General features: G+C 45.7%; 3 protein-coding genes and 1 long non-coding RNA gene across 10 annotated transcripts in view; 2 read left to right on the forward strand and 2 right to left on the reverse strand.

The window, feature by feature from the left end:
- Nucleotides 1-6,788, reverse strand: part of Fstl5 (follistatin-like 5) — a 103,091-nt gene extending 96,303 nt beyond the window's left edge. For 2 of the 4 annotated variants that reach the window (XM_076368047.1, XM_076368046.1), the window contains exon 1: nucleotides 6,072-6,785. The gene's annotated coding sequence lies outside the window, so the exon portion shown is untranslated. Of the gene's footprint in view, nucleotides 1-6,071 lie in introns of all 4 variants that reach the window. The other 2 variants (XM_076368045.1, XM_031969451.2) reach the window with 2 other exon arrangements.
- Nucleotides 6,789-8,114: 1,326 nt separating this feature from the next.
- On the forward strand, nucleotides 8,115-9,786 carry LOC116425119 (hemolymph lipopolysaccharide-binding protein-like). Its single transcript, XM_031972356.2, has 2 exons — nucleotides 8,115-8,987; nucleotides 9,203-9,786. The coding sequence occupies exons 1-2, from the start codon at nucleotides 8,532-8,534 to the stop codon at nucleotides 9,491-9,493; spliced, it is 747 nt and encodes a 248-aa protein (XP_031828216.2). The 5' UTR covers nucleotides 8,115-8,531; the 3' UTR covers nucleotides 9,494-9,786.
- A 518-nt stretch (nucleotides 9,787-10,304) lies between these two features.
- Nucleotides 10,305-24,471, forward strand: part of LOC116424463 (uncharacterized) — a 216,139-nt gene continuing 201,972 nt past the window's right edge. The window contains exon 1 of the long non-coding RNA XR_004234459.2: nucleotides 10,305-10,505. This is a non-coding gene — a long non-coding RNA (uncharacterized LOC116424463). The remainder of the gene's footprint in view (nucleotides 10,506-24,471) is intronic.
- The window catches only part of knockout (Stork-head domain-containing protein knockout), a 173,809-nt gene continuing 161,830 nt past the window's right edge, over nucleotides 12,493-24,471 (reverse strand). For 3 of the 4 annotated variants that reach the window (XM_031970861.2, XM_076367928.1, XM_076367929.1), the window contains 5 exons: nucleotides 21,185-21,640; nucleotides 17,167-17,373; nucleotides 16,451-16,635; nucleotides 15,448-15,921; nucleotides 12,493-15,040 (listed from right to left, as the gene is read on the reverse strand). In XM_031970861.2, coding sequence (XP_031826721.1) covers nucleotides 13,871-15,040; nucleotides 15,448-15,921; nucleotides 16,451-16,635; nucleotides 17,167-17,373; nucleotides 21,185-21,640 — 2,492 coding nt within the window. In that variant the 3' untranslated portion in view covers nucleotides 12,493-13,870. The remainder of the gene's footprint in view (nucleotides 15,041-15,447; nucleotides 15,922-16,450; nucleotides 16,636-17,166; nucleotides 17,374-21,184; nucleotides 21,641-24,471) is intronic. The other variant, XM_076367930.1, reaches the window with a different exon arrangement.

Genomic DNA, 24,471 nt, shown 5'->3' on the forward strand with positions numbered 1-24,471 from the left:
TATCGTCGGCCGCGTATCGCGCACTACCTACGTGCTGGCACTTTCACTGGTTTCCCAAGGGGTCGGGGGTGGGCGGGTTTCGCGCGTATCGCGAGTCGTTATTCATCGGAACGACGCGAAATTAATTATCGGCGCGGGAAACAACGGTAACCGAAGCTTCAACGACGCGGTAATTACGCGCCAGACCGCCCGGCGCTCGCGGAGAAAATGCGTAATTCTACCTGTTTGCGATTGTTTCATATTTCCCGGATTCGATTGGACACGGCGCGCGTACCGTTGCCCGCTTTATAAATAATACGGGACGACTCGGTCCTCTTGTTTCGCCGGGTGAGTCACCCTTGGATCATTTGGGATCACTTATCAATTGTTCATCGTGCGAAAAATGTTTCGGATGGAAGTGTCGTGTCAAGAGTGCGTCGAGGGTAGTAATCGATTTATTATTTTGCTGTTCTCGAATGTAACTTGTGAGTTCCGATTCCACGGTTTGAAAGAGTGTTGAACGCTGAACAAGGAGTTAAGCTATGAAAAGTACCAAGTTTCGAGGTATTTTTCAAATGCTTTTCACTGGAAGTGATATGGCTGCACTTGGTTGAATTGGATTGAAGAATGTCTACGTAATTACTGGTTTTTGAAACCATATACTTTGGTAGCCTCTTTTTTTGCAAGTAATTCAAGGTGGAGGCGTTAGGTGACTCATCCTGTATACTCGCTCGCTCTAGATTACACCTGTATCCTCCACCTGATGCCGGTTTATTTTTAAAAGAACGGTGTGCACGTCCGACTACCGTGTAAAAATACACCGCTCGTTTCCATAAGTGCGATGCCGAGAGATTATATAGCCGAGTTTCGATATTTATAGCTGACTAGGACTTTATTTTACTACTTGCGTTCGATCTTATCGTCGATAGAGGCTACTGACCAACGCGTTTCCACGCCAACGCGTTTCCGACGTTGGAAATAGATATTTCCCGGCAATAGCCGAACTGTAATAGGAATGCAAAGTTCAATTCCCGCGTTTTGCATTTTTAATCGTTCCAAGAGAAGAATGAACCGCCCTCGGTAATTGAAGGGTTGCCACGTCGCATCTATTTTTCAGGGTGATCCCAAAGTAGCACGCGAAGCTTTATCGGAAGAGTATACGCGTTGTGGATTTATAACCTGAGTGATTTAGTACGACAAGTCGTTCCTGTTTTCTCGTTTTTTTTTATATTAATAGAAATATCGATTGAAACCCCGTCCTCTCGGACGTTGGGGTTGGCGCAGTCCGAGAGGGTGAAAAACGAAAACACGGACGGACCGATTGTATCGGAAAGTTGATCATATTTTCTACGTGAAATCAAACACTACTTTCAATATATAAATTCATTGTATTATAATCGGCAACTGTATATTAATATTTTAAGGAAGCATTCCGATTACACTCACTTCGGCGCATTCTAAAAATAAGATCCAGTTCTACGATTGAAACTCCCAGCGAGGATAATCACGTTACCGGATAGACAACCACGCGTCAGTTTTATAAGCAGAATTATAATTGACACTTGATATGGCAGGTGAAATTGATTTTCGGAACAGTTAAAGTCCAATTTCGTTCAAGTAGCAATAGCTCTTATCTACGTCGTAACCAACTGAGAAGCGAGTACACGGAAGTCCCGCTTAAATGGATGGATGGATCCAAATGAAGCGTGCATCACGGCATGTCCGCTCCCAAATTGACGTATCTCTCCGTGTACAGTATTTTCCGGTGGTTTTGGAGGGGCTAGTATCGATTAACGATGCGAGACAGGAAAATCGGCGTTTCGGTTTCTCGGGAACGCGAGAGCGCGTCGTTTTCTTACCACCTCCGTGACGATGCCGAGCATTTTGCTCCATGAATTTGTTATGGCCATCGCAATAGAACGGATCGATAAGACACATTCTGTCTGTGCACGGCGGTGGATGTGTCTTTCGCCGTCGCCCGGAGGCGACGGAATAAATTTGAATCGCGCACATGCGAGAGGGTCATTCGCTGATCAGATACGAGCCGGGGTAATCAGATTCTCCGGCGTTGTTACTTTTCATCCGGCGGCGGCGGCGGTGATCGATGCGCCGCGATAACGTTCGCGACGTGCTTCTTCCTCTATTTTTAGGTGCAATTAAATCGCCGATAGCGGACGACTGTAAACGAGCTCGAGGTGAAATTAATAAACTACCAACGGATTACGGGCGGAGCAATAAACAATCGCAGTAACACACCATTGAAAAGAACATTGGCCGATCGATGCTGGGCAGTCAAGAACACGGAGCCTTACCGGGTTTTAATTAAAAAAGAATTACGATCCCGCAACATTAAGGGCGCACAATGCCTACAAGCGGCCACGTTTTCGCACGGTTTAATGCCACGTCCGCGATGCATTGCTCCTAGTTATTAGACGCCGGCACGTGCGCCCGGTATGCATAAATGCATCAGCCCGGGAAGTTCCGCCGGAATCGTCTGCGTCCGTTGCTCAAAACGATTTTACGCACGAATCGCTATGACGGTATCCATAGATCGCGGAGAAGTTTAAGCATGCTTGCAAAATTTTGAATATTTGAAATCAAGGGAACGCGATATTTGAATTCTGTATCCTTTACCCGAAGGGATATGAATAAATCGAGAACACAGTGTATGTGACCAAGTAAATTGTACAAATCTCCAGGATTTCAGATATGAAAATTTCCTTCGAATTTACCAGATCATACTTGATAAACGGACCGGTACACAAGTCTCCGTAAAGTATCGAAAAGCCTCGATCCAAATGATACTTAAACGTTCGAGAACGTTCTGGACCGGGCGTGTGCGTATCAATAAAATTCGCTGTCGTCGGCCCTCTTCATTATACTTGCTGATTTTCATATATTCGCCGGTTACGATACATCTCCGGAGCTGTCGTGGAAACCTGTCAGGCCCGGGAACGAACGACAATAATCGCGGGGGTGGTTCCCGGGGATCTTTGCGGTTGACGTCGGTGAATCGCGCGGTGCCGGGGATCGATCGTCTTTCCCCGAAGCAACAGTTCGACACGTAATCGCCGGATCGAGGACGCGGAACGCGGCGGATTCGACGGGTGACGATCGAAGGGTTGGCGGAACGGACGTGGAACGGTGCGCGTTAAGTCGGCCGGGTTAGTTGAGTGTCGGAGAAAGCCGGGTCGAGGGGTTGGAGGCGATAAAGTTGCGCGCGGCACCCGACATTTCCGGCTCGTTTCGGGCCGGTCGTGAAGTGAGCGGGGTAAAAGCGTCGGCATTACGGATCGAGGGGCCGAAAGGCGATCAAAAAAGCTCGGGCGTGATAATGGCGGCTGCCGAGCGAGTGGCTCGCGGCTGGCTGGCTGGCTAGGCCAGAACCGATGGAAAAAGCACCCGAACCTTTAGCTGAGTACAGCTGACGGTGTGCGGCGAATGTGTGTGCGCCGAGTTGCTTGCACGCGGGCTATTGCTTTCGAGCAGTTCGTTTCGGACTTCGTGGCGTTGCGCGCCGATGTGCAGCATTGTTTCGGGGGCGGCTCATCGTCAAGAGCCGGCTCTCGTTAAATCGCCAAGAACTTTGCTCGTCGGGTCGGCTCGAGATCGATACACGCCCGCGACCGTAGCTACCGTTTCGGTAACATATGTAGCCGACTGACGAAAGTTCGGAACTTTTGACCCGACGCCGCGCCGGAGCGACGGGCATTGTACTAACCGGCGCACACACGTTTCCAACCCCGATCTCAGTCTTGTTTATCTCTCTCTCTCTCTCTTTCTCTCTCCCTCGTTCTCCCTGTGCTCCCTTATTTCGTGTACCATTGTACGCGCGCAGATTTTACGCGTACGAACACAGGCGGCCGGTTTAAAGGGGTAGAAGCCACGGGGGTGGCATTACCGTTCCGCTCGTGCCGCACGGTATCGCGTAACGCGCCGCCTGTGTTTTGAAAAGGGTAATGCAATTCATAACGGGGCGTCGCGATGCATTCTCCTCGCCCTTGCCGACGCACCGGCGAAAATAACAACGCTTACGACCGTTAATAATCATAAAAATGCTAATGTTAATGACGCTGCAGGCGGCGCGGCGGGGGGGTTACATATTAACGGGGAACAGTCGGCCGACCAGCGACAGGGCAGCAATAATAAGAATAATGAAAACAACGTCGACGGTAATGAGAACGATAATAGGATGGGAAGCAGGAGGCGATGCGGACAGTATTGCAGTCGCGAGAGCGGCGCGCGGCCGGAATCCCGTTAAATTGCTTAACGAGATCAGCCGGGCTTCCTCTCGCACGCTGGTATGACTGGTAGCTTGAAAAATCGCGTACAAAACGTCACGTGCCTTTTTATTCTACCGTGTTACCCGATATACATTTCGCGGGTCGACCATCCGTGCGCGCTGCGTCTCGCGAAAAGAAACGCCGTCGATATCGATTAAACAAACACCCTCCATCGAGAAGAACCGAAACGCCGCATTGTTCGCTCGTTTGCTTCGCTTTCGTTTTATTTCGCAGCGAACCCGATACCTCCGCGTTTCTCTCGTCCCCTTTCCCCTCCGCTCACCGCTGTGCTAAAAAAACGAGCAACCGACGAACCTCCGCGGACGAAAAATGCATACAGACTGTTTTTCGAATCGCGGTCGCCACTCGAAAAATCCCTTCCGTCGGATATCATTCCGCTTCTCAGCGGGAATAAATTCTATCCGGCGGCGGAAGTGGATCGTTTCCGCGAGCGTCGTTACCCCCTTCGCCCCTCGTAAAGTCGGCATAACCAGGAGAGCCCGCCGCGCTTTTCCCCCGTTCCTTTTTCCCTCTGCGCGTCGTGGGATCCCGGGGACCCTTACGAAAACATTTTTCCATCCGATGGGAAGCGTCAGCAACCGGGGCGGAATGGGGGAGAGCGGTCCGCGGACGCAGCACAGTTCCGCGGTGTCTACGATCGCGAGATAACATTCCGTAACGAGGAACGGGGTTGTAATAAAAGACCGAGGGTGGAGAGAAGGGCGGGTAGCAATACACGGGGCCGTACTTGCGAGTACAAACGGACTCTTCCGCGGGAGATACGTAATTTTATCGATCTCCTCTCCTCGTTGCTTCGTTTCCGCACGTACGCGCGACTCTCTCTCGGCGATCCCGTGACCCCGGCGACGGCGTCGCGCCCGAACGGCGAAAGGGATGCGTTCCTCCGCGAACTCGCGGAGAAAGACGGCTGAAGGAGGAAAGGCGAAAAAAATGATGGGAACGAAGAAGAAAAAGTAATTCTATTGATCCGCATATTCCGGCCGTGTGCTCTGTTTCACCGACGGATAAATCTAGCATTTAACCCCCGCGTATACCAGCGCAGCGCGTATCTACAGGTGGAGGCGCTTGCGCGCTGGCTGACAGCGTTTCGCAGATGTCACTCACACCTGGCTGACTTAGGGTATGCGGCTGTCTCTACGTATTCAACCGGCGCGTGCTGCACTTGCAGCCACCAGGACCGAGGGTATTCTTCAATTCACCCTTCCCCGTCCTCATCCCTTTCACTCGCACCCATCCCTCCCGCCCTCGGCCGACCGCTCGCCCGTCATCCTGCCACGTTTTTGACGCTCGTGGCCTCATTTACGCATCTTTTGGTACCGGGGCTCTGTTAATAGGACCGTCTGTGATGATTGCACGACCAGGCCCAAGGCTTTTATCTCCGACGGTTATTAACCACCGGGTACGAGGGATGTCTCGCTTTTCATCGGAACGAGACTATTTCGAGAATTGTTCTCCGGCCTCGCCGTTGCCGGTGTCACGTTTGTTGACATCCGATTGAAAGTTAGGTTGGGCTAGGTCAGTTGTCCCCGGTCCGAGTTAACCACGCGCGATTAGTATGCTGCACGCACGTGTTTGGCCACCGTGCGGTGGATCGTTTGAACGGGCAACCGGCGGAATGATGTAAATACTGAACATCAGATCGGAATAACGTTACCCGAGCTTAAGTCAATTACATTAGAGGGACTCGACGTCGTCGCGGAAACCAATACCCAAATGGAAAAGAATCCCTCGCGAGACAGGCGGAGCGGGCAAACATCAATCTTGCTAAGTATAAATCATTCTACTCACTCTGACGGGGTTGGTTGTAGCGAGGCTGACCTTTCGCAGTAGTAATCTTCACAGGCACGACCACGGTCCCGCGACGTCACTCTCCACCTGTTTTCAGTGATACCGGGCCCCCTTGCGCATTTTCGCATCGGTACGATTTCTGCGATCCGACGTGTCCTCTCGGCGGGCGATCAGGGTTGTTTCGTTCGCGTTGTCTGTCAAGCAACCGGTAAACGTTCTACCTACGCAATGGTCGGGGATCTCATGTTTTCGTGGTGTTTCGTGCTGCCGATCCCGCGGATCATCGTTTCATTGCCCGGATCGATGATCGAACGGCGGTGGTTGACGGGGTGTCGGTGTAATTGGAATTAGTGCGACGTCGAGCGCGTGTGTTGTTATGTACGCGCGTGCTGTCCGTGGCGAGTATTGTGTGTCCGGGTGAAACCTACCGACCACGGTGATAGCTTGGGGTGTACTGAGCATGAGGAGAGGGTTGGCGAACGACGTGAAGCCCGAGTACAACCTAACCCGGCGGAACGGCCAGTGGCGCAGCGTGCGCCCCTCGACGCGGCTGCGCAACCCCGCGCAGTCTCCGCTCAAACTTTTCAGGCGATTTAAGCAATTAGGAAGTAAAACGGAAACCGGATTAACTAATGTGTTCGATTCCGATCGGATAGCCGTTACTTCCGACCGGAGGAATACTCTCCACGGTCCGGCGTCCATGAGACTCCCCCACGGACCGCCTTCTTACCGGGATTTACCCGAGGGGGATGAACGGTCTGCGGTCACCGGTTTCGAACTTTCACGGAGTTTTAACACCGTGTCCCGGGGATGTCGGTGGATATCCGTGGCCTGGGGTTTGTTAACGTCTGAATCAATTAGCCGCAATGAAACGATCGGCTGTTCCGTTTTACCAGTTCCGGGGAACGGGGAATGGAAACGAAGTAAAAGGATTATGCGGTTTAACGTCGGACTCGATTCCAATTATTTAGGGCACGGGCATGCGGAGTCGGTGGCTTGTTTGAGAGATAGACGAATTTCAGATGTAATCGAATCGTTTTACTTGAATGATTTAGCGGAATGAATTGTCGTTTTGAAGCGTTTCATTTGGGCGTCTGATTTGGAATATGTTAAAAGAAATGTATGTAGAGTGTTAGAACTTTATTCACGTAGTGGAGAATTGATTTGGATTTTAGAAGATTAGAAGATTCTTTATGGAGAAAGTTTGTTATACCTTATATCTGCCGCGGCATTATTGTTTTGACGAATGTAGATTGAATTGTGTTTTAGAAGTCATTTCAGTAGTATGGGTGTGTGATTCTGCAATGAAGAAGTAATTTCTGTTATCATTTATCAGAGAATCCATGATCAGTCTGTGTCGATAATTCAGGTCTTGTTTTTATGTACCAACGCTAATACGATTAAGCGTCAGTAATGAATGATGATGGTGTGATGTATTAATAATTAATGAATTATATAATTGTTTTGTTATTGGAAGAGTACATTAAATGATAGTTTATACAGAATCATTTATATGTTATCTCATGAGTTGAATCCATTATTAGTATAATTATTGTTATATTAAATACATCCTGCTGTTCTAGAATGAATATCTCGAATTCGTTAATAGCTTATCCACAACTAACTTAAATTATTTGATTCGAAAAGTTGACATAACCGATGATCGATAAGACATGAACACATGTCCATCGTAAAATGTATTTTTACCTTTTGGTGGATATAGATTTAAATTATCGATGAGATATAAAAATAATATCCAAATTTTCCTGACTTCAGAATTTCCGTCTTAATCTTTTCAACTGCCACGAATTTTTGGAACTCTATCAATACCGACAAGGTAACGGTTGCTATTTCACGTCCACAAGACGAGATGGAGCTCACGAATTTGGAACGATTGAAATTCCAAATTTGTACCTTGTTAGAATTTGCACGTCATTAAAACATGGCAAGTTCAAGTCAAGCCTGTCAGTTTTCATTAACATAACTCTGGAATGACTTGTACACATGCGACTTGCGTCCTTCATGCTATAAACGAACCATTGATTTTATTCGACGCTATTAAATTTTCAATCGCAAATTAAAAAATACATATATTTCTTATCTTTGAATTTTACGACCGAAAGGAATTAGTTCCTATATCTGACCGATTGAGAATATCCATCAACCGACACCAATAAGGAACGCCGACATTCGGGCAATCAATTGTCAAAAGAATTTGATTCGAAGATGAACCATTTTGGGCGGGTCTTTCGAGCTTTGCCATTCAAATATTGCTGGCAGATTTCTGCCGTCTGATCGGCGGATAGTAAGGGCGTGACAGTGTTCAGTTCCGATCGTAGTTGAGTATTGGCTCTGTTAAATGAAACTTCACCAGAGACGAAAGAATTTTAGAACAAACTAGAAGTCACTGCTGCAGCGTATAAATCTTTCACTGACTGTCTAACAAGAGAAATCTAAGAAATGTCTGGGACCAATTCTGTAGCCAAATGGATCATTTTAATAATTTACCCATCGATAATCTGTGCCGGACCACGCAACATGAATATCCGTTACCCGCCGACAGCTGACGTGGATGTTCTTGAAGATGTAACAAATGAAATCAAACACTACATTTGCTCGCAGAATGACACCGCGTCTACTTGCCACTGTCCCGAACATGACCAAAATCACGATCCATGCGCCGGGCGTGAACCCTGCAGCCGCCAAGAAGAAAGTGACAGTGTACTACTGCAAAAACTGCTTCTGAAGAACGATCTCAAATTGAGTAAACCGGAATTACGTGATGACTACGTATACACACCCGACATTGGTTTGCATAAACTCCACACGAGATCGGTAACTTGGAACGCCGCGCGAATAATCTGCAAAGAAGAGGGTGGACATCTGGCTATTATTAACTCGAAAGCTGAAGCACGCGTAAGTTCCAGCCACGTTCTATCATCTTCATAAATTATAAATTCCAAGAATTTACCGAATATTATTATAATTTTAAATCTTCCCAATTGGATTGAAATAATATTACTTTGCTGTCAGTATTTACTTTTGGCGGTAAACGTAAAGTAAAGATAAATTATTAGCTGAGCAAAATTGCAATGATCAGCGGAGACCATAACTTCCATTCGTTTTTATAGGTTTTATCGGAAATCTTCCATAAAGCGGGTCCCGTGAAAGGTGCTCCGAACAATGACGAAGCATTCATCGGCATACACGATTATTACTCGGAGGGTGACTGGGTCACTGTTCTCGACGAATCGCTCGCAAAGACAGGATTCACCAAATGGAGCGACAAGTGGGGCGGACAACCGGACAATGCTGGAACTCAAAATTGTGGCGCTTTCCTTGCAGAAGGCACGCTCGACGACGTATCTTGCGATTCAACTTTCCCGTTCTTCTGCGAAATACCCATCGAGAATGCTGTCTAATTGCTGCTAGTTTTTCCTCGACAGCATGATTATAGGTTAAAAGAAGTTTCTTATGTATTACGACGAAATTTAATTGAGAAAGATATAGAGAAGTCGCGGAAATTTCATTTTCACTTGTTACTAAAATAAGATGAATTTCACAAGTAGATTTGAAGTTTGTAATTGGAAAAGTGCCAATAATTAAATGTTGGCGACGATGAAGAAATTTAATATTAAGAAACTGGCATAAATACGTAAAAAATGTTCTACATATATATATATATAATATAATTGTCTGTACAGAGAAATTTTTTTAAATCTTTACACGTTAACCTATATTACCATTTTCTTAAGGCTTCATTATATCTTTCATAACAAGTGTATAAAATATAGAAATTTGTTTAATTACCCTACGATTTAACACCAATAATGCTGTATTTATTATATTCCCATAAATTCTTAATAATGTCATGTTTTTGTTCTATTAAAACGAAACAAAAGAAATAAATTGAAAGATTGATAATGATAATGTGAACGTGTTTATTCCTTGATTAAATCTATTTATTGCAAATCTGAATTATTTTCTAAATAAAATTTCTCAAAAACCGTTCTAAACATTCCTTAAGATAAATTTATATATATATATATATATTAAAAACTAATTTGAGAGTTTAATGTGATACTGTGTGAAGCAAAATGGAAAATGGATCAATAAACGCAGTAGTCTCTGTAGTTTCAATTTGAATTGGTTCATTGTTTCGCGCCATTTGTGTCCAGGTGGCGCTGCATCCGCGTCAGCCATTAATTTTAAACTGTTCTTCGCAAGCTCACGTCGGGCAGAAGATAGGTGTGAATTATCCAAGAAAAATCACGTCATCCTCAGTTATTTTGCTTAAAATCAACCAGTATCAAAGTTCTAAAGTAATAGTGCATCGATTCATCAACTTATAATCCCGAGGTAACTCCAGATGTTGTCATAATTGCTGTCCAATAATCACCCATCGAAAAGACCAGCCAACATCATTGATTTTCGGTAAGTATCATTTCCCTATCATTCAATTCCTTCGAAACTACCGATAGATATTACACAACAACTATTAGAAACCTATACAAACAAAATGTTGCCGATTAATGACAATCATGAAATCAACCCTTTGCACTCGAGAGGTGACTCCCACTCATCACCTGATTTCACACAGTAAAACTGGAAAATTTGATATTTAATACAATATCTTGTCTAATGCATCAACTTTAGAAATATTAAAATAAAACAGCTTTGTCTTCTTTAAATATCTTCCTCATCTCATCGGAAGACGTTAAAATTTTTCTAGCGAAAGACTTCGGAGTACAAAGGGTTAAGAGGTTACACAGGGAAGACACGGCACACACTTTTTCCATGTTTTTGTTTTATTATCATACGCTTTCGTTGTTATAATTATAATAGAGCAAGATTACACAATGGTACTCTACAAGTTAGTCTTCGATAAGAAATAAGGGCGTAAAAGGCTCGTGTACTCCCATTTCCGTGAGAAAATGGAAGACGCGGAGGTGTATCGAGCGATTGCTAAATCGGTTAATCGGCAAATACAATGTATGAAATGTACAAAGCAGGCACGACAGCGGCGTCCAGGGGTCTCTCTCTCTCTCATTTACCTGCCGTCTTACGACTACGTGTCTTTACGTTTAAGGTTAATAATAATTATGATTCGAACGTTAAACGGGTTGCAGCCGGTCCGCAGCGCGACGCCATCGCGGTCGTGCCGCCACGGAATCGCGCCGCGACCGTTCAAAGGCGATTTAAGTACTAAGAACTTGTTTTGGCACTTAGATTTTACCATTGCACTAATCAATTCAAATGGTACCGCTTGTTCTCCGGAAAGAGGGGGACATGCACCGTTCTGTTCCGTGTCTCGGGCGCGCAACGATGTTCGCGTGCAACGAAAGAAAGCCGGTTCGAATCTCGAGCCAATCGGCGGCAAGCGCGCCGCGCGTGCGCGCGGCATATCGAAGTTCGTTCAAATTTTTCCGTTACGAGCAACGATTCCGATCGAAACACTTCACACCGATAATTTCTTTGACCGTTTGTCCTTAGAGGTATATAAATGCGTACTTCAAGTAGAAAATCGTCTTCTCCGATGATCGATCAATGAGGCCAACGGAATTTTCGTTTCGTATAAAAATTCGTAGCCCGTTTCAAATACGGGTATTCGAAATACGATTAAGAATATCCTTATGGTACGCTTCCGTTTGTATTCGCATCTCTGTTAGTGGTGCACGCGTGGTCAATGACTATGCCTAAATTCTATCATAAAAGTTGACTGCGCTACGCTCCCTTTCTACTTTGGCATATCGACCGAAACAAAATGTCGTCTGATTTATTGTAGACGCTCGTTCTGGGGCGGTGATGGTTGGGGTGATGGGATAACCGGAAACGAAAGAATGGTGCTCTTTAAATTACCACTTTTTACACATCGTCCAACGGAGACTCGCGGAGTCTCCCTTACGCTTTTTCTTTTTCATTAATCTATGTCGACGCTAGAAAATTGGCAGTATTTGGATTCACGCAAAATATTTTCGTATCTCTCCCTTTCATTCTCATTTTCACAGTTTCTTTCACTCTTTCTGACTCTTTCTCTCTTTCGCTCTCAGTTTCTCTCGTTCTCACCCAGTCACTCTCTCTTTCTCTCTCGTTCGAGTAAGGCAATTGTCAGGCTATCGTACGTGAAGTATTGCTTTAGCAAATCACTTTAGCTTCGTAAAGCGATGCAAAACTGCCAACGTTACGACGCTGTGGTACCCGTTTATAGACGATCTCTTTTTCCCGTGATAAGTTAATAAGAAACAATGATTGACGGACGAAATGTGACTCGCTCGATGCATTGTGAGTTGCAGATGAATTTTGCTAATATACGTGTCTAGAAATTAGGAGATACTGCTCGAAATAATTGGACGATTGCTCTGGTATTCGAATGAATTTTTGAAATAATCTCCATTCACTTGAAATAAAACTTGCGAGTATATGATTCTGTAGTTGACGTTGTTTATTTCGTAATCGTTTTATTCAGTGGTTGATACACAATTCAGTCACTCGAGTTTCAAGAATAATTTAGAAAATTGTACAGTTGTGTCGCATTACGCAGCGTTCTCTACTGATCCATCGTGCACAGTCCTACAAAATCACTAGTTACATTACGTTTCCCTTGCAATATCATCAACAACAATTTATTGCATTTTGATTTCTCATGTTACACTTATCCGTTTACATCCTATATTAGCTAAGTTGTGACTATCGATCAAACGTTCCGGACTATTCAATTGAACACCACGGTTGACGGTCTCGTGCGCGACGAAAATACTCTAATCCTCTGCATCGAGAAAATACCTTAACATTTAAGTTCCAATAAACTTTAGTCTCGAATATAATATTCTAATAAGTATATTCATTGTGCGAGGGAGAAGGTAGTACACGAATTAATCTATGAGGCACCGTAAATTGAACATTTCGTGAGAATATCATCGTAATCATTATAGGCAGTGTTTCATTTCCCCGATGTGTCAATTCCTCGAGTTCCCCAAAGAATCCACCGTACCTCCGAATTGTTCCGAGCAGTGCAGACAATCATAATCCTCCGCGAGTCCTACAAAAACGAATCGAACCACTCGCCAAAAAACGACAATGCAACGATCGCGTTCACACCTCGACGGATACGTTTACCAAAAGCAAAGGTTTCCTGTTTTGCGAATTGCGTTGTCACCGGATTCCTGAATGTGCTCTAAACAACTAGAAGTAAGCTAACGAATACTTTCTGTGGAATGGCTGCCATTTATTTATACAATTTATAGCCCGTCTTCCGCAAGAAAAGGCTCGAGTACATTAACAGCCATAATACTCATCCGCCCCCCTCCTATTATCCATGTGTTATTAAACCTGGACTAATTAGAGTGGAATGGACAGCTATTATGATCATCATATGCCTCGGATCTCTTCGCCGACAAAAAACCAGGCTATAACGAACGTTCATCCGCGTAAGCATATAGATGGTCAATGGAAGCACGAGCGGTATGATTAACGATACAAACAACCGGAAACGATTTTCGAATAGCGAAAAGACCTGTCGGGTAAAAGAGAAGAACGCGAGCGACGGCGAGCCGTGCGTCGGTCAAGACATAATGAACGTTTTTATTTATTGGTAACTGTTTACAGTGCTCTCTATATGCTTAAGCAGTACACCGTTTTCTCCGTTCGCTATGTAAACACGTCTACCACGACGCGGCCGTACTGGGATACGATATATATATATATGTATATATCACGGACCAGGTCCGTCCCTGCTAAAGTTCAATCATTCACTGTACGAGGCGCGCGAGGAACCGCGCGGTCCAACGAGAAAGAAACCGTTAAACGAGCCCGAAATCGGTGTGCACGGTGACGTCGCAGTTATTCGGTTTCTCGGCGGCCGCGGTGTTCACCTCGACCAAGGTGTCCACGCTGTTGATCGGGCATCCCTTGAGGATCTTCTGCGCCGCCAGGCTGGTGAATTGCACCTGCATGTCGCTCAGGCTGGGATAGGTGTAGAGGTCGCCCCGGCTGACCGTCTTTTCCAAATTCGGTTCTGAGCCCTGAGGAGCCCTCTGCTTCGTCACTTCAAGGTTCTCGATGTAAACGTTGTTGAACGATCCACCGAATCCGTCGAAGGATTTCGTGGGCGACGGCGGATTAGAGGCTATGTTGTTCTTTGAGCCTGGACGCAAGAGATTTCTATAGCTCAACGCGTCCTTGGACAGCGAGAGACTCAGCTTTCGTGAATTGTTCATGGCGTCGTTGGTGTTTTTCGTGTTGGACAGGGTCGTAGCCGGATGCTCGTTTACCAAAGAGTTCTTGTCGATGTTGTTCGTCGAGCCGTCGATCAGATGAGCCTGGCTGTTGTTCAGGCGGTTCGTCAGTTTCAGTTTGTTCGACATTTCTTCCTCGACTTTGGGCTTGTTCTCCTTGTCAGATTCGGATAGCAGGCTCGGTTTTGATTCTTTGGAAGCGTATAAAGAAGACGGCCGCTCGAGCTTGCTCGACTTGTTCAGCTTCTCGTCGTCGAGCTTCGATTTGTATAGTTTCTCATCGTCTATCCTGGTTTTGTAGATCTTCTCGCCCAGCAACTCTCGATCTTGCTTCTCCTTGCAGTCCTCCTTCTCAGCCACTTTCGTCTTTACCGTGCCGTTCTCGAAGGTGATCACCGATCTCATTGGCGAGTTGTTTTGCTGCACGTAGATCTTCGTGCCAGGGGATCCGGAAATGGTGGTCGTGCTGGTCGCGTTCGAGGCTAGTGTCACGCTGTTCTGTATCGCGCGTTGCTCTTGCGTCGGACTCACCGGAGTCAAGTTCGTGGACACCTGCAGAGTGATCGAGTTCTGTGCTTCCTGTAGGGGGGTTAGGGACCCTTGTTGAACCACTTTCAATGGAGAGGATTTGGCTGGCAGTGTGGACGTTTTCAATGGCGACGACGAGAGTTTACCGCTGGAAATCGATTTTCCACTGGAGTGGGACGAGTGGCCGGATGATGTCTTCTGCAAAACCTGTTGAGGTTCTATTGTTTAGACCTTCTTGTCTTTGATTGGACAAAAATCGCGTATGAGTTTATTGATTGGTATTGAAATGGTTTTGTTACATACAATGTGGCTGCGATATATTACAATGTCTCTTCAACGGTATAGCTTCCAGTAGACGTCTATTAAAGAAGCTATCACGAGGATCTCATAGCTTTAATTAACTTCATTTTTTTCGAGACGCTACTTCTAATCCATTGTCCGCTATCATACGTGTTATACGCTGCGCTTTCGTTAGTTCAATTAACAAAACTGCCGTCGTCTTGCAATCGTAAGACAATTCGCTCTTCAATCTACTACGAATGTATTGATCTTCACATATAATTTCGCCACTTCATACGCAACAAGCCGTAAACTTTACCAGAATATCTTCGTACCTTGTGTTGGGGCGATCCATTTGATTTCGTACCACTGCCAGTGGAATCGTGGCTAGGCCGTCGTGAGTTCGACTGTCTCGTGCTGGATCGGCCGAGCGTGGCCGTTTTCGCGGGACTCGCGTTCGTGGTTCGAACAGAGCCGGAACTTCCACCGCTTCTGCTCGGCGACGAATTCGCCGAGTTCTTGCCGTTTTGCGTCGGATTGCGACCTTGGTACGATTCCTGATTGCCGGTCGGCGGAAGAACGGACGCTCTGGACGTGCATCTGCTTAAACTGGAGCACTTCGATCTGGGCAGGGTCGAGCACGGCGATCGATGTCGTCTGGAACTTCTGGGTGTCGAGTTCGCCAGTAAGCTAGAGGAGTCGCCGCTAGCTTGGCGACGATGCCGCCTCGGCAGGGTGGCGGATCGCACCGAGCTCGAATCGTCCCAAACTTGGAAACTGGCCTGCGATTGATCTAAACCCTCCATCATCTGGAAACGATACTCGATTATATAGATCGCCGAAAAAGATTGATTACACTTATAGAATGTGCCAAGATGATTGAAACTTTTAAGTGCTTTACCAGAGAGTCACAAGCTTGGTTCAGTAAAAAGGTTCTTGCATTTTATGCATTCTACGCTGTAATAACTATTAACAATTATCGTAATTGAAAAGACAAACAATGCTCTATAAAAAATTTTCATTTCTATCTGGTTCCCGCTGCTAAAACGAAGACTTAAGAAATTTGCTTGTTGTTTAAGCATGAAAATTAAGCGTGTACTTATTAGCTCGCGTTCAAGCAAATTCGAATATGATTTCGTACGATCGTTTGTGAATGATTCATTTTCTGAACTCACGGTATAATTTCGGTGCGAAGATTTTCGATTTCCTGTACGTTCTCCTGCAGTAATTTCGAGGATTTCATTTAATCGTTTCGTACGCTTTCAATTTCCGAGTGTTTTTAGAAAGAATCACGCGCACGCTTTTACAAGGGAATGTATTTGACTTCGCTCAACTCACCGAAGGGCTAGCAGCTCTCGTTTGCGTGGCTACGCTGTGTAGGTGAACGACACGTGGGTTAAACCACTCGGTAGGAGGATACTGAGCGCTGAACGTGCCCATTAACGGTGCACCCTTCCTCCGTGTGCTGCGCCGGAACAGCCTCGAGAGTAGACCTATTTTCTCTGAAAAAATCCCGGAGAAACCTTGAGAAAAGAGGGAACGGTGTTGCATTTCGTATTATGCAAGATCGGGGATCGAGGAAGGGCTTGCCAGCTAGGGGTGTCTAAAAAGCTTCTATTTGGATGCTTAATCGTGATGCAGCGAGTAATGCTACCTTTCCCCGACCGTCCCGAGAACAGGATGTCGGAAGAGCATTCGGTTGGAGTTTTTCGTCTCGGCGATAAACGCAGACGCCGACAGAGAAAGCATGGTTAAAGAATTTATCTGAGAAGATGCTTGCGTGAGAAGATGTTCGCCATTGCCATGAAAGTTTCGTTTAAATTTCAGTTGTAATTGTTTCCTGTGTACCATACGCTGCCCAAGCCGTAATCTGCCGCGATATTTCTCGGGTGCATGTAAGTTATGGGAAAGAAATCATTCGGCCGAGTGAAAATGATGCAAGCAAATCGAAAGCTTCGAATTTAATTAGAGGGTGTGGCCCAGTTTATAGCATTTGAAAGGAAGGCCAAGCGATCACCCATCACCAAAACAATCCCTTCCCCGATTCGACTCACTGGTTGGGCTATGCGGTGCGCTGTCCGTGCTCGCGTATTCTGCGCTCGATGAAGTGTCGCTTCTTTCTGGCCTTCGTGGCAAAGACCGAGAACTTCCACTTCTGTGCAAGCGTCTGGCGGATCCCCAAAGCCGGAGAGAGTGTCGCCTTTCCAGGCGTCCTGGCATTGACCGACACCTCGCGAACAGGACTTTGTCATTCGGGTTACCTGAAACAATTGCAATTTATGACAGAACCATTAGTTGTTGCGTATTGTGGGAAGACAGTCGAATATATTATAATAAAGAGACATTGTTAGAGAATACTGAATGCTATCAGAGGTAGCAAATCAAGTTGGAATGGCTTCGTTATATCAGTCAATTTTTACCAACGACGCTTGGACCCTACAGTAAGCCTATCATTACACCCACAGCATTCCCATCTTCCCATTGGACCACACAGGGGGCTTTCTCTTGAAGTGACCTTGTCTTTAAGGCTTCATTATCACTAGCCTACTGCCACTCCAAGACCTTTATGGATTCTTCAATTTTTATAGTCCAGACCAGTTTTTGACTGACGTCTTTTCATTTATAGACTCGTTACAGACTTTACTTCAAAGAGACTATAGCTTCAAAGATCCGTCTATATTCTCGACTCTTTGTGGTGATACTATTCAATATCTCCATAGACAATAGTAACCATTGAAATCCATCATCGACCAACATACTAAAACACTTTGCTAGAAAATTACTTATTCCTCGTTCGCGATCCTCGTTGAACAATGCCACTCCATTCCTCCTACGAAAACCATAACGAAGTTCAATGCTTCCCAACTGATCAGCGTGGAAACGGACTCACGACTTTTGAATTCATGTCGCGGTTCGTTCGGAAGTCGCGAGTCAGCATGTTCTCAAAAAGTGGAACAACCTCGTCCCTGATTTTCATCGCGGTACATAGCCAGAGGCGGTGGCGACGACCGAGTGGGTTACCGGCGTGAGAATCACTCGAGGAACGAGTCAGAGAAAAGTAGGAAGATTATATACGCGGCCCCCCACGTGATCCCGACAGCGTGTGTAACGGTAGACAATGTCGTGACCAATAGCTAATATATCGGCCGCGCTAAACGCTTTCCAGGGATCGCCGAGTTGGCACACGGCGTCTGTGCGCTCGGATGCTCGCGTGTACGTCCCCCATACGAGTCCTGACGTATGCACGTACGAGTCGTGCAAGGTGTTTCCGTGTCAACGCGCCAGAAAATTCCGCTCCGAACGCGGCTCCGAAACTTTGACCAGCCTTCCACGGAACTCTGTATTTAGGCTGCGCATGCAACCTCGTAGTCCCCGCCGAGAAATATGGCGACTCACTCCGAGCCCGCACTGCTGATCCGTCCAGCGATACCTTGCTACATGTACACGCCGCCCGAATGATACTCTCCGTTTATAGCTAACGCGGCGCATGTCCTTGGCGGTCAGAATTATTCTCGCTACGCGGGCACAAATTATGCGTGCACGTGCTTCGTGCTTTTGCTACAAAATGAAAATCACTTATCCTACACGGGGCATCTAACCATAAAACCACTCCGGACTCCACAACGCTACGGAAAATCCAACAATCTCCATTGTCCCTCATATTTTTCGAACCACGCGGCGTGCTCCACGCTGATTAATATTAATCACTTATGACAAACAAAATGGCTGACCTCAGCGGCGCGGCGAGCACCCGAGTATCTCCAAGCACCGCGTCCACCGAGGCAATACTAATGAAAACAATACCAAAATGGTGCACACGCTCGGCTAAACATAACATCGCGGAATTTATCGGCGTGTTTCCGAAGTCGCCGAGTTTCTTCCATCAAGCCGCTCGCAGGATGCGCGTGTATGCGCCCGGCATGCGGCCCAAGAACGCAGCATCGATGCACGCAACACTGTACCGGGTGGCAAAGCGCGCCGATACCGCGCGACGATATATAACGCGGCGGTCATGTTATCGCGCCGCGTGTCGAGATCGCGTTTACCATATCCCGGCCCGGGACGCTCCCGATAAAGAAAACGCCCGTGGAGTTTTCTTCGCGCGGCGCGATACGGCGCGCGGCCATTTGAATTTCTAATTCCGCGTCGCGTCGCGTCGCATCGCATCGCGCGCCGGAGGGGGCATAAATTCGCGGTCAACGCGCGGACAGGGCACTCTAAATGCCGAGATAACGCGGGCGCAATTTAAATCGAATCGCCGGCGATTTTTCGAGCCGATCGCCCGACGCCGGAGCAGGAATGCCGCGGTCTTCCGGCGCGCGGTTCTGCGTGGCTGCCAAGGACGACAACAACATAAACGCGCCGGACTCGTCCATCGAGTTCGAGAGAAAAAGGTTAGGTACCCGCGCGGCGGCTGGCGAACCTCCTCCTGGACACTCGGAACGATCCCCGAACACGTGCCGAACGGGTCTGCCCCGATCGACCAGTTTGTCCCCAGGCGAGCTGCGTCGGTTTACGAGCGCCGCGTTTCCTGGCCATCTTTTCGCGTGAGACGCGACGAAAGCCACGATCCCATTAGGAACCCAGGCGTTCCTGGGCTCTTCAGTTTTGTAGGTTTTCAGATGAATCGGTCTGGTCTGATTCGTCCGAACCGCGTCGAATATAATATTGTGTCAGACTCGTGATGAATATTTTAAACTGAATTCGATGGATTTGAAGGTTATTTATTTGTGGTTGACGTGAATTAATTACTCTGTTATCGAATTTTAAACTGTAGAGTACACGTGGGTATAGGATATGTATATATATATCTTTATTCTTTTCTTTTTGTACTACGTTCTTAAGTATAAAGGAATTTTATCAGGTACTGTTGTGAAAGGAATCAAAAGACGAGGGGTTAAGGGAATTTTAAGTTGTGTTGAGTGGAAGAATGTGATGAATACGAATATGAAAATTATATAGTGTGATTTATAGCGAAGATAATTCTGTAGAGAAGAGTGAAGTATCATAGATAAGAAAAAAGTTTCAGGTGATTCCATGAATCGACACATTTCTTCATTTTATTCTATAAGGAATACAAATGGTTCAATAATGTATATTGATCCACATGTCTGCACGTGTGCATTCTGTAGTAGAAACTCGAATAGACACCTTATATCTCGCCCTAATAGGATCATGCGCACTACTATAATACCGAAGAAACTTCTTCGCGTCAACCTACCCTTGATCGACTAATTCGATCTTTTCTACCGGTCTTCGTTTCATTGGTGTTTGCTGTACCTGCTTTCGCGACGGGTACAACCAGACACTAGATTATCGCTCGTAGATTTTACCCTTTATTTTGTTCTACAGGTTGCTCCGCATATCTACGATGATATTGCGTAGACGTTTACAGAGAAGTTTCAAACTACCATGAGTGTTGCATTTTCCGCGAAGTAACACGGGGATGTAAGATTGCGATAGCAGATATTAAGATGCAAATGGAAGTGGCATTCAGGATTACAGTTTTGGTTCAAGTACTTTACTTTTTCTGAGACTTTTCCCGGATCTTCTGTCACCATGTTAAACAGAAACTTAAAGTGTAACCTGCGGATGGTATCAGGTTCATAAAGTCAGGATATGTAGATCGGATTTAAATGAATCGTTTTAATTAACGTTATATACCCTAGAATCCGCATCCAACGAGTTTAGATACATTCCTCTTTTAAAGTATTAATTTCACGTTAGAATATACAAAAATCATTGCTTATTTAATATCGATCTTCAGAAATTAGTTTTCGAAAGTAGCACCACTCGAGTCTACTAAAATGCTTAACGATAAAAGAAGAATGATCGAAAATTGTCAATTTTATCTCAGTGTATTTCAAGTAAAACGCAAAAGTTTGATAGAAACATCTATTTTGTAATTCTCCCAAGATCTCTCTAAAAATGCATGAATTTCTCTAATCTCATAATATTTCCTATCCCTTACGATGTGCTTTCAACCGTTCCACGCGAATGTTTCGCCTCGAGATGACAATTTTCGAGGCACCCTCCTTTCTCAGAAGAAGATAGACCGTCTGAAATCCTCACCTCCGCAAATGACGTCCGCCAGATTGGTCTGCACAGCTTGATGCGTGACATCGCCGTCCCTCAAGGTCAGCATCTCGCCGTGCACGAGAGCCATGGCCTCGTCGTTGGTCATCAGCATGCTGCCCTGACCCCTGGATCCGCTCACCTCCCGGGAACATCGCCTGGAGTTGCTCGAGTCGCGCCTCAGCCTCCTAGTCTCCGGCGTAACGACGAAATAGCCCTGAGACGTATGATAAATCTTTCGCTCTTGCATCAGCTTCGCGAGGGCGTCGTAAACGAGCTCGCGGTTCGGTCTCTGCATCGCTGGGAAAGCGTTCCTGAGCGCGGATCGCAGCGTGTCCAGGGTTGCCGCCTGCCTCTGAGACGTCAGCTCGAGGATGGCCCAACAAAGGGCTTCCGGTAGCGGTGTGAATTGTCCCTGGGCGACCGGTGCGACCAGGCAATCCTCGATGTCCCCTGCGAACAGCAAACGACAATTGTAGACTTGATGCTTTCACAGCCTGGACGATCAGAGTTTGAGCATTTCGTGTGACGCTTTTCTCACTCGAAGCCTCAAAAAGTGAACGAAAATTGTAAATTTGATGCTTTCACAAACTGGACGATAAAAGTTTGAAACTTTCGGATGAGGCCCACATCCCCTAGGAATTTTACTTCGACGTTTCGCCATCAGTGCAGTTGGCTTCATCGGGGAATCAATGATGCACTGATAATGCATCTCAGACCCTCTGTCGAAGCCAACTGCAGTAACGGTAAAACTCAAAGCGAACGAGAATTGTAGATTTGATACTTTCACAACCTGGAGGTCAAAGTTTGAGACTTTCGGATGAAATCCGTATCGTATAGGAATTTTGTTTCAACGTTTCACTATCATTGCAGTCGGCTTCATCAGGGGGTCAAGGGTGCACTGATAATGATGCATCGTGAATCTTCCGATAAAGCCATCTGAAATGATTGGGGGAACGTTAGGATTCTACAGGACTCGGATCTTAACCGAACGCCTCAAACAGCGAACGAAAATTGTTAGGCTAGTCGGCTGATGTTCCGCGTCCAGCAACCACGCTGCGGGAATTATAAGGGGCAGACTGAATTAATGCCCACGGTCGGGACTGCGGGAGCAAAAGAAATTAGCGGCAGCTTCTTCGTTCTACGATCCGTCACTGAGCTTCCCCGCCTCGTCGCGGTTTCACTGCGCAGAAAACGAAACGCGGAACGCAATTCTGTTTCTCTGCTCGCCGAGAGCCGTCTTAATCCCTTGAGATTAGAGTCGCTTGACTTGGATATGGATTTTGAGTGGAATTTGAAAATCTTCCTAATTGATACTGCAATCATTTATAATACATGCTACAGTTGCTCTTAGACTAAATGATCATCATTTACTCTTATCGCTGCAATGCATTTTAAGCGGATAAATATTTTTCAAGAATCAGATAACAATGAACCCTTGAAATGAACATTGCACGAACTTCTTTTTAAGTCAGAAGCGAGTAATTGAATCAGTATTAGTATTTTGTACCGGACGTTAGCGTCGAGAAACGTTCGCGGAATACTCCGATAGGAACTATCATGTCTAATGGTTGCAAAACGTCGACCGAGACTCGCTGAATGTGTAACAAGGTGATCCGAAGGACGCCGAAAGGCCCGAGAAGCGAAAAATCCGCGTAGACGCGAGCTAAACCGAGATTTCAACGATTATGCAAATCGACGAGCGAAGATCGTAGATACGATGGCCTTATTGGAGTTTCGGAGTTCTCGCGTTCATTGAAATTCACTCCGCATATTCGCTCGACAGAATGAAACCGTAATAGTAAAGCTGGTTGCCAGGAACTGTGTGACATTCGAGAGACTGCCTTTCTAGCATCAACCAAGACGGTTCGGGTTTCCATGCAAGTCCTAGCTACAAACAAAGCGTTTCATTAACCCATTTGCATCATTAGCGTGTATATGTATACGCTGAATTTTTCTGGTCACTATCACTCTTTCCATACATCCTTGTGTAATATTTTCTTTTCGTAACGTAATAAGTCACGCTCCCTAGAGACAAGTTGCTCAGGGTTTGCATTTATCGATAATTATCCGGGATTAGCCTTTATCCCTTCGTTCGCACAAATCACTGCAGAAATTCTCTCGAAATAGATACAGACGTTTATTAACGTTATCGCGACCGGTCAAATAATCGGTTGAAAAATTTAATTTAAAATTCTGCGCTTTGTTCCGTTTACTCGACTTTCTATCAATTCCTATATTGTACGATTCAGTTTCTCAATTGTTGTCTTTCCTTTTGTTTCTGTTTCCACTAAGAAGAATGTATCGACCACCTTGTTCACCTTTATTTCGTAACCAGTTATTTGACTGGTTGCAGTAGGCATAGGTATGTGCAAAGTGCCGATACGTTTAGTGCTAATACCGACAAACGTCGTTTCTTATCGCACAGCTCGCTATTAAGACGTTTGCGCAGTCGATTCCTTGCTCGTGATAGATAAACCGATAAGTCGCTCATTGCCGACTTAATATAGATCTGATTTCGTGCGTGATCGATCAGTAATTAATCTTTCATTTTCTTTCACACCGTTTACCATTTTACAATTAATATTAACCTTCAGTTCTTAAGTTAAACGAAATACTGATAGTATAAATGAAATTCATTTGCATGTGATACAGACATCGAAGAATTTCAATTCTTCACTGTTCGACTTTGTATAAGCGTGCTTGAACAGCAGGTAGTCATTGCGACTGTCGATTGCCTCGGATCTCCGAATTTTTAATATCTATGGAAATTGACGATTGAAACACTATCATCGAACGCTATTATACCGTATGAATTTTAACTCGAAATTTCATTGGTCGTGCCAGTCGAGCTATCGCGGGATATTCAGTGACTCCTTTGTAACGGAAATTGTTCCGCATAATCTCAAGATAGCTGAACCACTGGAACGTATTTAAGGGATGAAGCTTTCGTGCATCAACTGAATTCCATTTTCAGAGCGGCTCGCAATGGAGGATATCACATTCGCTCCAAACATCGGCTTAATCTAAAGTTGAAAGTATGATAATCTCGTAAACGCAGGAATTCTACATTAAACACGAGGACAACGACGCCAAAATGAAATTTCATTTGAAAAAGAGGATGCTTCTTGTAAATACACTGCAATATAATTTTCCTCCGTAATGTCGCGCGACATGGGCGGTCAGCGAGAGACTCAGGAGTAGTGAAAGCAATTTCGTCTTCTTGTCCATTGGCCGGCGACTCGTTTATGCCTGCCGACGGAAAACAAAGAACTGCGGCGTAC

This window comes from Nomia melanderi, chromosome 5, assembly GCF_051020985.1.
Source record: "Nomia melanderi isolate GNS246 chromosome 5, iyNomMela1, whole genome shotgun sequence".
NCBI classification, from domain to species: domain Eukaryota; kingdom Metazoa; phylum Arthropoda; class Insecta; order Hymenoptera; family Halictidae; genus Nomia; species Nomia melanderi.